The following is a 12,286-nucleotide window of genomic DNA, read 5'->3' on the forward strand; positions in this document are numbered from 1 at the left end:
CAGATTTAACTTTTCTGAATGGCTCTAATTTACCATCTCAGTCTCCCACCATTACATGCAATCAAAAGCAGGAAGGGAGCGGGAGCTGAGGGGAGCAGATGGAGGGGAAAAATTGAAATGATCCAAAGATTAGAGGGCTGGTTGAAGAGAGGGAGAGGGGTATATAAAAAGACAGAGCTGTAGAAAGGTTTAGATTTTCACCGGGCTGTTATTAAGACCCTCTTATCGTGATGAACAATGAGGTGAAGAGGAAGGGTCTGAAAATGACCTGGAGTGTTTTCTACTGTTTCTCAGAGCACTTGTGTCCAAGTGTGATGGTGCTCCTTGTAGTTAGATGAAAGGATAGAGCGATGTGCGCATAGAGCGAAGTCCTAGCTACATTCAACTGGACATTTTGCCATGTGTGCAGCGCTGGCTGTGAAAACCATTATCAAAGAGAGTGGCTGGTAGAAGAGACACAGACGAACTCAGAGGGAAACGAATAGATGTAACCTCCTGTGCACTCTGAAGCACTTATAGCACAGCCAAGATTCAGGGATGAACGTGAACAAAAGGGTGAATTTAAGTTTGTGATGTAGTAGAACTAAAAGAGAGAGAGTGTGTCATTTACAGCTGAGGTTACGAAAAAGCAGGCGCGTTGGTCATTGCCAGCTCTGTTATCTGAAAATCTACAGCAAAATTAGTAGTGATGCACCGATTGTTCGGTAACCGAAATTGTTCGGCCGAAAATGGCAAAAAAACACTTTCGGTGTTCGGTGGAATAAGTGGGAAAAAAACTTAACAATTAATAACGGCGTTGTAATATAAATAGACTGGCCGCTCCGTAACTGTTGCGCACCACATAAATCGTTGGCCAACCAAAAACTAACCACATAACACTCCCGTAATGGTTGCGTACCATATAAAGTGTTGGCCAGGTGCGTTTAGATGACGAAATCAAACGTGGAAGAGCGTGGAGTGAAGTGGTGCGGTGCAAACATGTCAGCAGTGTGGAAGTATTTTAGAGTGGCAAAAAATAATACAAGAATGGCTGTTTGCAATGAATGTTCTGCTCAAATATCTAGAGGGGGCACATCTGCAAAGTCTTTCAGCACTACAAGTTTGATTTATCATTTGAAATGATAAAAAACCCTGAGCGCTTTAATGCATTTTTATTGTTTTAAGGCCTATGTTACAATGTTCAGTAAGTTAAGCCTAACGTAAGCTCAAAGATGGCCAAAATATGTATTTTGCTAATTTATTTATTTTAAGTTATTGTTCTTTGCTGGTATAATGTCTGCTGGAATATTTAAGAAATGCTGGGAAATTAAAAAATGTTCAGTTTTTTATGTTCAACAAATGTTTTCTACCTTGTAATTTTGTAAAAGATATTTTTCTTTTAAAAGCATGCCTAAATCAAATTTATTTGATTTATGCAATGGTGAAAAAATTGGCAAAATAAATGAAAAACTGCGAAGAACGATGTTCGGTATTGTTCGGTATTCGGCCAAGTGTTTATTATTATTTTCGGTTTCGGTTTCGGCCACAAATTTTCATTTCGGTGCATCACTAAAAATTAGATTTTGAGATCACTTTGCATGAACAACTGGTGGTCTGACATTGGTGAATATTTCAACGTTGACAGATTTTGGCAACGATACCCAGCTGCTTCAGCCTGTACGATGCTGGACAACAGGTTAGGCTGATTTACCGGTAAAGCAGGCTTCCAGGCTGGCCATGTCATTCACTTGTGACAGACCGCCTACACAAAAGTAACTTTGAAAACTAAGTTTAGGAAGTGCCACAGAGCAGTACCATGCAAAAGTGTTAGGCCCTAGTGATGCTGGTTTATCAAAGCTTTAATGACGCAGCTGGTATAGTACTGGGCTTTTCTTTTACACTGTGGCATAGAAAACCCCATGTCAATCAACATGTAGATAACACACACTCAAAACAAAACCACACAACCTTCAGAACAGGGTGACTGTTGGTCTAGTTTAGCATGAGCGCCGTCAGAGCCAAGCACAGATCCAACTCTTGCAGGAGGCCGCCCCACCCAGAGGTTTGATATGACATTAAGTAGGAGTCCATTTTATTTCAGTTTTAAAGAGCAGCCTCCTGGATGTTCGTTTCTCTAATTTTAGTGTCTTTAATGTGACAATAAAATTAGGGATGCTTTCAAGTAAGAAAACAATAGAATGCCTGCAGGTTTACAACAATGGCATTTTATGTTATGTAAGTTTAGTTTAAGGAATGCACTTTGTTCTGCAAAGAAGTTAACCTCAACCTTTTATCAAGTCTACTGAATTACCAGCACACTTCTTCAGTTTTTCTTAGTTTGACAACTTGGATTATACTTTACTAAAATATATTTAAAGTAAAATAATTAGTAATGTACGGGAGTATTTAGGTAGATGAATCCGTTTATACATTATATGAGTACAGGAATATAAAATTATTTTAGTAAAGCCATTGTGGAGATGTTAGTTATGATGGGTACAGGTCAGGCGGGATGAAATCTCAGGAGGAAAAACAAAACAAAACAAAAAGACTTTAGTCTGCTAAGTGAAATAAATAAGCGTGATGTCTAAACTGGGATCAGGTTTATACAAAGAACTAGATAACTAGACTAGATGCAAACAGTCTAAAAGTAAATGTGCACTTTTCAGCATCAGGAGAACTCCTGTTGGGGTGAAAGAGTGAGTAAAAACAATCCAGAAAAGAGAGAACGAAAGAGGTGGTGACTCTCAAAGAAAGAGCATTACACTTATTCAATTAAGCCCAAATTGTGCACATTAGTTTAATTGCTGAATATTTCACTTTAAATAACATGCAATTTTCAGGTATAATGATTGTGATGAAATGGGACTTTGAAACCTGCAAGTGTTTTTCTTTGTTCCGGTTCAAACAGGCTGCTTTTGTAAGAATATCTTGAAAGGCAGCAGCTACTTTTCCTGGATCAAATTGCGCACAAATGATTTTCTTAAGATGAGTATCTGTGTAATGGTCATGTTAAATCACAGTTGTCAAAAAAAAAAAAACAGAGTGGGGGAAAAACTGATATAAAGGAAGCAATTAAAGTAAAAAAGTACAAATAGTTCATTGAAAGCCTTTTTCTCTTTTTGGCCCACGTTTCTATGCAGGTTGAAGTCACAGTGTTTGAGTTAATCACACAAAATGGCTCCGACAGATAATTTCCAGCACCTCTTAAGGAAACTGGGGCACCACTAAGAGTAGTTTGTCGGTACCTTAGAGTTTATAATAGTCTCGCGAGTATAAAGGACCTCATTACTGATGTTTTGTCTGATAAAGTATGAAAGCATGGCTTGTGCAGTGGGCGTCTAAGACAAAATGTAAATGTTTGTGTGATAGACTGCACAAACCTGAATTTAACATTAAAGAGACCCTTTCTGTCCAACTCTGCTTGTTCCATTGGTTCAGTCTCTGGTGTATTAGTGCAAAAGAATATGTAGGAAATATTCTGAGATGCAAGTAGTGAAAATGTAAAAGTCAGAAGGCTGAGTAATCTCTCAGCCTCAGCCAGGGTTCATGATGGCTGGGGTTTAAAAGCAGAAACAGCAGAGGTTTGAGGTTGCTTAGCAGCTGCTAGTGATCAGCAAGCAGTTCAAAAAAAAAGAAACAAATAAAAAAGGGGCAGCAAAAGATTCACATGAACAGAGAGACTTATAAAAACTTATAGTTAAGTTTTTCTAGCTATGTATTTTCTAGCTAAGCCGTTTGGCCTCTAAGGGGAATGACTAGCATGAAGATACAGTACAGTTCAAGTATTTTGTTCAGGCTGACCATGATGCTACTGAAATTGATAATACTGAAAATGAAGACTCTCGGTTCGGTTGGATTCTTGTTTGCGCTTGAACAGAGACAAAACTGTTGCAGCTCCGACACAAAGCCGGAGCGCCTAACACAGCTACGTCAACGCAGGACTCCACCTTTCCTTTGTAAGTGACACTGAAGCAGAAAAGCAGGTCATTTTTGTTGTGCCTCTGGTCCACCTTGTGAGAGAGCTACAGAGGAGAAGCGAGCGGGGAGATGAGCGCCATCTGCAAAGGTAATACAGCGCGGGAGAACACACTGCTTTCACCAACGACGCTCCTGTAACAGGGATTATTCAGCAAAGCTGACACGCTTGCATGAAATCACGCACTCACGAGACGCTGATTCTCCTCCGTTAAATGAGGACAACTATTTTCCTCCAGATTCGACACAACTAGGGATGTTAAAAATTAATCGATTTTCGATTAATTGCCGTTATGAAATTACCCGATTAAAATTAACGATTACAATTAATCTATTTATTTATTTATTTATTTTTTTTTGTTTAATTTCACCAGCTGGTATTACGCCCGGACCACATTTAATGCAACACAACGCGGTGCGCCGCGCACATAAAGTAAGAAAGAGACGGCGGATATGTTTGGTTTTAGTATCATGCTCAGGCAATGAGTCTGCAATGGCCCAGACGGGAGACACATGTAGCTCAGTGCTTAACTTTTATTTTTAATCCACTCTATATTCTTCTGGTTCTTCTCCGATATGTTCCCCCTAAAGCCTGAATTATGGTTCCGCCTTAAATCGACGCAGAGCCGTCGCCGTAGCCTACGGCGTAGGCTCTGCGTTGTTGTAACGCGGAACCATAAATCAGCCTTCACCCGGTACATACATAGGTTTCTCTAAACATCTGTTCCCGCTACAGTTTTAACTAAAAGAAAATGTGCTCCAGTACAGCAGGTCTCATCATTTTATTTTGAACACTGCCAAAACTCTAACTTAAAACGTAACTAGAACTTAAAATTTGCTTGACACAAATGACACTATTATGGCTGCTGCTACTACTAATAGCCTTGAAGTCCACTTTATATTATATTCCTTGTGGTACAAAAATGTCTTTTTGTTACTTTTGTATCAAATAAATATTTGATTAAGGAATACATTAAAATGTCCTTTGTATTTTATATAAGCAAAAAAAATTATGTTTGTATCTCAGATGGGGGGAAAAACGCCGCTTATCAACTAATCGATGATCGATCGATAAGGTTATCAACTATCAATTAATGAAATAATCGATAATTTGCATCCCTAGACACAACCGATTTGTAACACTGGCCTGGTATTCAGCACAATAGACACTTGGAAAAGCAAAGATCAACCACTGAACCTCTGACGGGTGAATGACGCCTCCATCGCTCGAGTCACCAATGTCCTTACAATGCTCATCAAAACCAGCTGAACCAGTAGTGCAGCTGTGAGGCTGGAGGTGGAGCAGGTGTCATACCAGGGTGGCTAAAGGAGACCAACCTCAGAGGAAAGGAAACATCTCTTTACTCACCTCAGCAGGCCAAAGCCAATTTTTTTGCTCTTCTTTTCTGATTCTTCGGGCTCCTCTGCTTTCTTTTTATCCTTTTCTTTTCCTTTCCCCTTGCTCTTGTCCTTCTTCTTAGTTTTTGCTTTCTTTTTCTTTTCTTTCTTGCCTTTCTCATCCGTTTGATCAATCCCTCCCTGGCGGGATGAACTACTTGCAGGGGTGTCCCGCCCTGAGCTCAGCTCTGAACCTTCATCGAGAGGGAATTCAAGAAAATGAAAAGAGAGATGCAGATTAGGGTGGGAGGATGGTGGGACAATGTTTTACACAGTTGTAGAAGTAGAAACTAAACTGTTACTACTTCTTGGATGTAAAAAGGATATTTAACTGGGGTAAGATAAGACCGCGAGAACTCGGAAGGAAAGAGAAATATCCTTTTAATCAATAAAATCATGAATTCAAAAACATCAACGTTAGCAAATTACTCTTTGAAGGACAGAAAGCCAGAACAACACCGGGTTGATGTGCTTAAAGAGAATACATGGAGAAAGGGAAATGAGGGCATAAATGTCGACATGTGAACAGACAAACAAAACAAAATCTTTGCCATAAAAACAACCAGGCACTTTCTTTAGGGTCGCCTTGTTTTGAAAATACAGCAACCTGGACAGACTTTCCCAGTACAGTGGCAGCACAGATGCAGACCACATTGGACTTATCCAGCTTCTGCATATTTATTTGTACATCACGCTGTATTTCCATGTTGCTGTACCTTTCACCTTTGCCACCAGAGAGATGGGCGGGGCTAAGAGGCTGAGCCCGCCCTCTAGAACCAGTCACTATGACGTGGTTAAACATCCCGCCTTCGTCCCGGATTGCTGCTGTTTTTTTCAAAGCACATCAAAGACATTACATCAAGACCTCCGAAAAAAGCAGCAACCTTTTCAAAAAGACAATAAATGTCTCCTTTTAGTAATTAACAGCTATGCTATCAGTGACATTTGCTAAAACCCAAGGAAACACAATTTATTGTAGCCAAATAGACAGCGCAGCCCAAATATAAAGCTTTGAGATTTTCTCTTAAATTTCTCTAATCTACATCTCCAGTATATTTTGGAGATCTGACTGGAGATCCTTCATTTAACAATGACCCCCCCTCCCCCCCTCTCACAGGGTAAATACCCTCGAAAATCTTTTGCCCTATATCTTAACTTTGAGAATCACAAACAAATGTTTGCCTTATCTCTAAAACCTGATTTAAAACTCTAGACTGCAATGTGCTTTCCAAGTTTCACAGCAGGCACTTAAAGTTGGAGTCCTGGTCCCCAACAACAAATACATTCTTTCTGTGTGGGTGTGTGTGTGTGTGTGTGTGTGTGTGTGTGTGTGTGTGTGTGTGTGTGTGTGTGTGTGTGTGTGTGTGTGTGTGTGTGTGTGTGTGTGTGTGTGTGTGTGATGACAGACTTTTCACCATGCAAGATAATAAAAGCAAATTAGTTACTTCAACTGAGATCTAATTTTCTGCAGATTTTCTGCACATCTGCCTTAATTACAAAAACTGTCCACCAGTAGAATAAGTGTGTTGTGCACGTGTATTTGTGTTTGTCTGCTGCAGATCCACAGTCTCGTGCTTTCACTCGTCCTCACATCAGTATTGAACTCTGAATGTCCTTAATGGATGCAAATGGAAATGTATACGACTGCTATAAAATAGTTCAGCCTCTTTGATGTGCACATTTCTTCTCTCTAAAAGAAATGGCTACATTTGGAAAACGGATGTTGCTGTTTTTAGACGTGCACTGAGCACAATGATAGATAAATTACCATTGAGAGGGCTCAGAAAACGAGACTGTTTTTTAAGAAATTAGGTACGGTCATGCAAAATACACACTGACAACGAAAGAAAGCTTTAAACTGCACACAAAGCAGTATGCAGTATGGCAGTCATCATTACTACGTAGTGAGTTTTAAAAGCATGCCATTTTTGTAGCAGCCTATGATATCACATCCTTTAGAGAATCAACAAATCCACTCTTCATCAAACTGAGAACACTCAAATTCAAGGATCTGGTCGACTTCAAAACTTTACAAATCATGCACAAAGCAAATCATCATCAGTTGCCACAAGACATCCAGAAGTTGTTTCAAATAAAAGAAAATAAACATAATCTCAGGGGAATATGTAATTTTAAAAAACAACATGTACGAACAAACATCAAAACCCATTGTGTGTCAGTGAAGGGAGTTAATTTGTGGAACAACTGTAAAGATGAAATGAAATCATGCAAATCACTAAGTAAGTTTAAACAAATCTGTAAAAACACTACTCTGTATGGATACAAAACGAAAATGGACACATGAACTGACAGCCAACGACCAAAGTGCCTTGCTCAGCTGAACCACTTTTTCTTTTCTTTTATGCTTTTCTTTTTGAAGTTTGGTGAAATGAAGAAACGGTAAAAACAGAACGTTAGAAGGGGTAGGACTAGAAAAGTTTTTTTGAAACTTCATCCTACACCCTTTCAAACAGGAAATATTTATTTACATATAGATTTGTCTCTTTAATTTGCTTTGTTTTGCTTATGGTTTTCTTTGTTGTTCTTTGTTTTGTTTTTTTTGTTTTTTTCGGTATATACATTTTATGTATTCTGATTATTTAGTTTTTGTTTTAACCTGTTTGTTTGAATAAATAAATAAATGAAAATGAAATGAAATCACATGATACAGTATTCAAATCTGATTTTTTTCCTCTCAGAGGTAGAGGTGTACAGTTAACTTGCTTGTATGCTGTATAATGCATACTACATTTTTGCATTTATAATGCATACTACATTTTGGCGAAATCCATATCTACTAGTCATTTAGCATGCGGTTTCATAAATGGCCGTAGAAATGAAAACAGAGGTAAGACAACACAGTTCAAATCCAAACTTTAGAAGCCAATAAACTTACTGTCAACTGTCATATTGACCCTGTAAACAGTGAAGCAACATGGCACCATGAGCTGATTAAGCTCGTGATACAACCTCTCTGATCAAAAAAAAACAAAAAAAGTGGTTTGAAACAACCAGTGAGCTGTAAGTAAAACCGATCATTCACCTTTGGCTAGTAATAGTTGATGAGTGTTAACACCTGGTATTATAGCCCATTCAAAGTGCAGAGACAGACACAGTGATGAACAAAATAAACTCACTGCACTTCAGAGGAGTGTCCTCTTTCAATTAAACACTCTCACCGTGCCGAACGTTTAGAAAGACGGTGACAGATGTGGCCGCTGCATATGTGTGGCGTTGACATGCTCTATTAGTCTTATCCTGTGTGAGTTTAGTGATCTGAAACAGCCCGACTCATTACTCTAGTGTTGACCGATAAGAGGTAGCTGCTAAAAACACAGCTGGGAATTGTGTGTGTGTTGATGGTATGAGGTGCCTGCTGCGAGACTCTGGTTACACTTGGTGGGAGAACGTGTTGATGAGGAAACCTACAACACCAAACTAAGCAAAGACTGCATCGATGTAGGACAAAGATCCATCAAGAGGTGGAGAAATTATATTTAAGCAATAAGGTGTGAACTTTAAGGAAAACATATCTATGGAAGATAAGTTAGATGAAAATTAGTACTGACAAAAAATCATCAGTATCTCATTTCTCAGTAACATGAAAAAACGTATAAACATTGACTTTTAAATTAAGGAAAAAAAACTGTAGCTGTGACATCATTGTTAGGATTTCAACTAAAGTTAAGCAAACCTTTTTGTTATGATTCAGTGCTATAAGTCTCACAGGAAAAGACTGTAGTGCACACACAAGACTGGTCTATGCATGAAGTGGGAATAAACTTATGTCTGAACGTATTCTTTGATAGTAATGAGCAAATAGATATGCCGAAAACAAGTGTGACGGTGAAAAAAGCAATCTGGGTTTGAGCTTCTTGCAAAGGTGCACATGGTGGAATTGATTATATTAAACATCACGAAAAATGATCAAGCTGAACATTTTTTAAATGATAAAAGGGCCAGATCTTGGTATGCAACATTATAATATTAATGATGAAAATAATAGATATATGACCCTGAAGCCACCTTTTGCAAAACATTTAGCCTGATTTGCAAGTTATTAATAATGCTGATAAAAAAAACTCCCTCCATCTGATGCAAATTAGCAAGTCATTGGTACACCCTAGTTGGCACTCAATCCCAGGTGTGAACTACTCAGATTCACATGAGACTCACACATCATTGAGTCTTTAGAGAGAGGAGCTACAAATCTAGCTAACTAAATATCTGCAGCTGTCAGCAACTCCACATCTGAGCAATAGCCAACAAGAAAGCTAGGCATGGAGTGACATCAGCTGCATTATTTAAAAATTGACATAATGGGGTTGTATATAAAGCCGGGCATACACTGTGCGATTATCGGCTCGTTTTGAGCTGATTTTCCAGTCGTGCGACTTTTTTTTGATCGGGCCCGATTTTGACCCAATCGTTGCTCGTGCCTTGTGCAGTGTACGTGGGGTAACGACGAGAGATTAACACCTCACGACGAGCTCCCGATCACAAATCGTGAGGTCGCAAGAAAATCAAGCGTGTTTGAAATCCTGGTCGTTCCTCGTGAAGGAGTCGCACAGTTGAAGCAGGCTCTTACAGTGTGAGAACATAAATCGTGGTCTCTGAACTTTTGAACTCCGCGATCTAGTCGTGCAGTGTGAGATGGGGCAGTCTCATACGATTTAAAATATCGCACAGTGTAGGGCTGGGCAATATATCGAGATTTTAATATATATCGATATATTTTCAAAAAACATTTTTTTTTTTTTTTACATTTTTTTTTTTTAATGATTTTGATATAGCTTATTTTCTGACAAATTGACTTGAATGTTTTATTTGAGATTTGCACAAATTTTTTGTTATTTAAACAACTGTCAACCTCAGTGGAAAAGTCTGCCTGTTACTGTCTACATTGTATTAATTGCACAGTGTATTTTAATTTAATTGTTATGCAGGAAAGGGATATTTGTTTTATTTTATTCAAGAAGCATTTTTATTCTATATATGCAGGCAGTTTATTTTTATTTCATTTGTTTTATACATTTTGATATTGTGCAGACCTCTGTTAATAAAGGAACCTGTGTGACATTTGGCACAAGGTTTTGTATTAAAACTGACTGTTTTTTTAAGGGTTTGCCTCAGAAAAAAATGAAGCTAACAGAGATGCTATGCTATAATGCTTTGGGGGAAACCCCCATTAAGGCACAGAAAAAATATCGAGATATATATCGAGTATCGCCATTTAGCTAGAAAAAACAGAGATATGACTTTTGGTCCATATCGCCCAGCCCTAGCACAGTGTATGCCCGGCTTAAGGCTAAAGAAGAGATGAAGAACGCCAACAGTATGGACCCTATGTGGTGTACTGTAGACTTGTAGTGTCTGTTACAGATCCGTTATAAAGTTTAAACACCACAATGAATTCATGAATCACAAGGACAGAAGGTTATGTTGTCTGCATCTTGCTCACCATCATCGTCCTCAGCTGGCCCATCATAGGATTTATCAATCGCTGCTCGGAAGCTCTCGTTGCAGCCTCTTCCCCTGACCATATTAGGCCGGGGACGATGGAATGGTAGGAGTTCGTTTTTCCGGTTAACCTCTGAAATAGCTGTCTGGAGACTCTCCAAGGAACTGGACTTCTTCAGCCCCAGGGTAGGACCGAGTTCCACAGGAGTTGATCGAGCTGGGAACATAAAAGGGAGATGTTACTGCACCACTCCTGCAACATTTGAAAAAAAAAAACATGTAGCACATGTGATGAGACATCAAAATCCCTGCAGTGGCCTGCAATGATTGAATTAAAAAGCATCTGGAGACACTGACTCAAGGCTAGAAGTGTGACATGGCTGAACTCTGGAGAACTGAGAAAAGAGAAAAAGGGTAATGGTGTGCTAAACCATGCTGCTGTTGATGTGATGGATGTGCAGCCTGCTGTAGTGGTACGAGATCTCCATCCATCATCACAAGTAAACTGTGAGGGAGATTATTGAAGAGGGATGGATACAAAAGGAAGGAATGAGGAGGAGGTTTGGGATGGCTGAGAAGACAACAATGGTGGAGGTATTCATGAGGGACTAAGAGAGATCAAAGATGTTGGGAAGCTTCATATTTTCAAGTTGTGAAAAGAGTGAACCTGGCATACTGAGAACTCAGCAGAACGCCCAGCAATTGTTGCTCTCCTGCTGCACAAATCCAGCAAAAGCTAACGGCAGGCTGAATGTTGAAGTTGGATAAAGTTCAGCCGTAGACCCCACTGTGATTCTTTCAGCACTTGTGAGGATTACTGTTTGTAAAACAAAAGCAAAAGACTGCAATGTGATTGCTACAGTGTGCCACCTAAACCAGAGAAGACACTGATGCTGGATAAAGATGGGGAGAAAAAAGGTGGGAGCCACTGCGACAGGGGGAGAGCAAATTAAATTTCCTGCAGGGAATATCACCAGGGAAAACCCTGGTGGCAGGGAGGAAGAAAGAGAAAAATGAGGAGAAAGAGAGGAAGACTGGGCCTGCTGCCAGCTCAAAATACTAGCAAGGCTTCCACACGCGAACACACACATACACACATTTTGGATTCCTCGCTGGCTCTGGCTTGTCGATATGATGCCACTTTGATTCATGATAGCTAAACTTGCATCACTTTAGCTAATGATTCCCTATACACACTGCTGCTCTTTGTGTGTGCATTTGCAGAGCAAAGGAGATGAGCGGGCTGATGTGGCTTCCACATCTATTTAAATGACAGTTCACCAACAGAATCACACACAGTGTAGCAGCGCATAGTGAAAGTATGCACATGCATAATGTAAGTTTTCTATTAGGAGAAGAGATGGACGAAGGCCACAGCATGTGAGACTCACATTTATAAACACAATCCGCATGACAGCCAAGAGATATACTGTACTGAATTATTAAACATCAAAAGTGCCATGTGATTAAT

At 39.4% G+C, this 12,286-nt stretch overlaps 1 protein-coding gene across 5 annotated transcripts in view; it reads right to left on the reverse strand.

Moving 5' to 3' along the window:
- The window catches only part of pard3bb (par-3 family cell polarity regulator beta b), a 339,860-nt gene that overhangs the window by 128,994 nt on the left and 198,580 nt on the right, over positions 1-12,286 (reverse strand). For all 5 annotated transcript variants that reach the window (XM_061723990.1, XM_061723991.1, XM_061723988.1 and 2 more), the window contains 2 exons: positions 10,817-11,032; positions 5,327-5,549 (listed from right to left, as the gene is read on the reverse strand). In XM_061723990.1, the coding sequence (XP_061579974.1) occupies positions 5,327-5,549; positions 10,817-11,032 (439 nt within the window). The remainder of the gene's footprint in view (positions 1-5,326; positions 5,550-10,816; positions 11,033-12,286) is intronic.

The sequence above is a fragment of the Cololabis saira genome, chromosome 6 (assembly GCF_033807715.1).
Source record: "Cololabis saira isolate AMF1-May2022 chromosome 6, fColSai1.1, whole genome shotgun sequence".
Taxonomy (NCBI): Eukaryota; Metazoa; Chordata; class Actinopteri; order Beloniformes; family Belonidae; genus Cololabis; species Cololabis saira.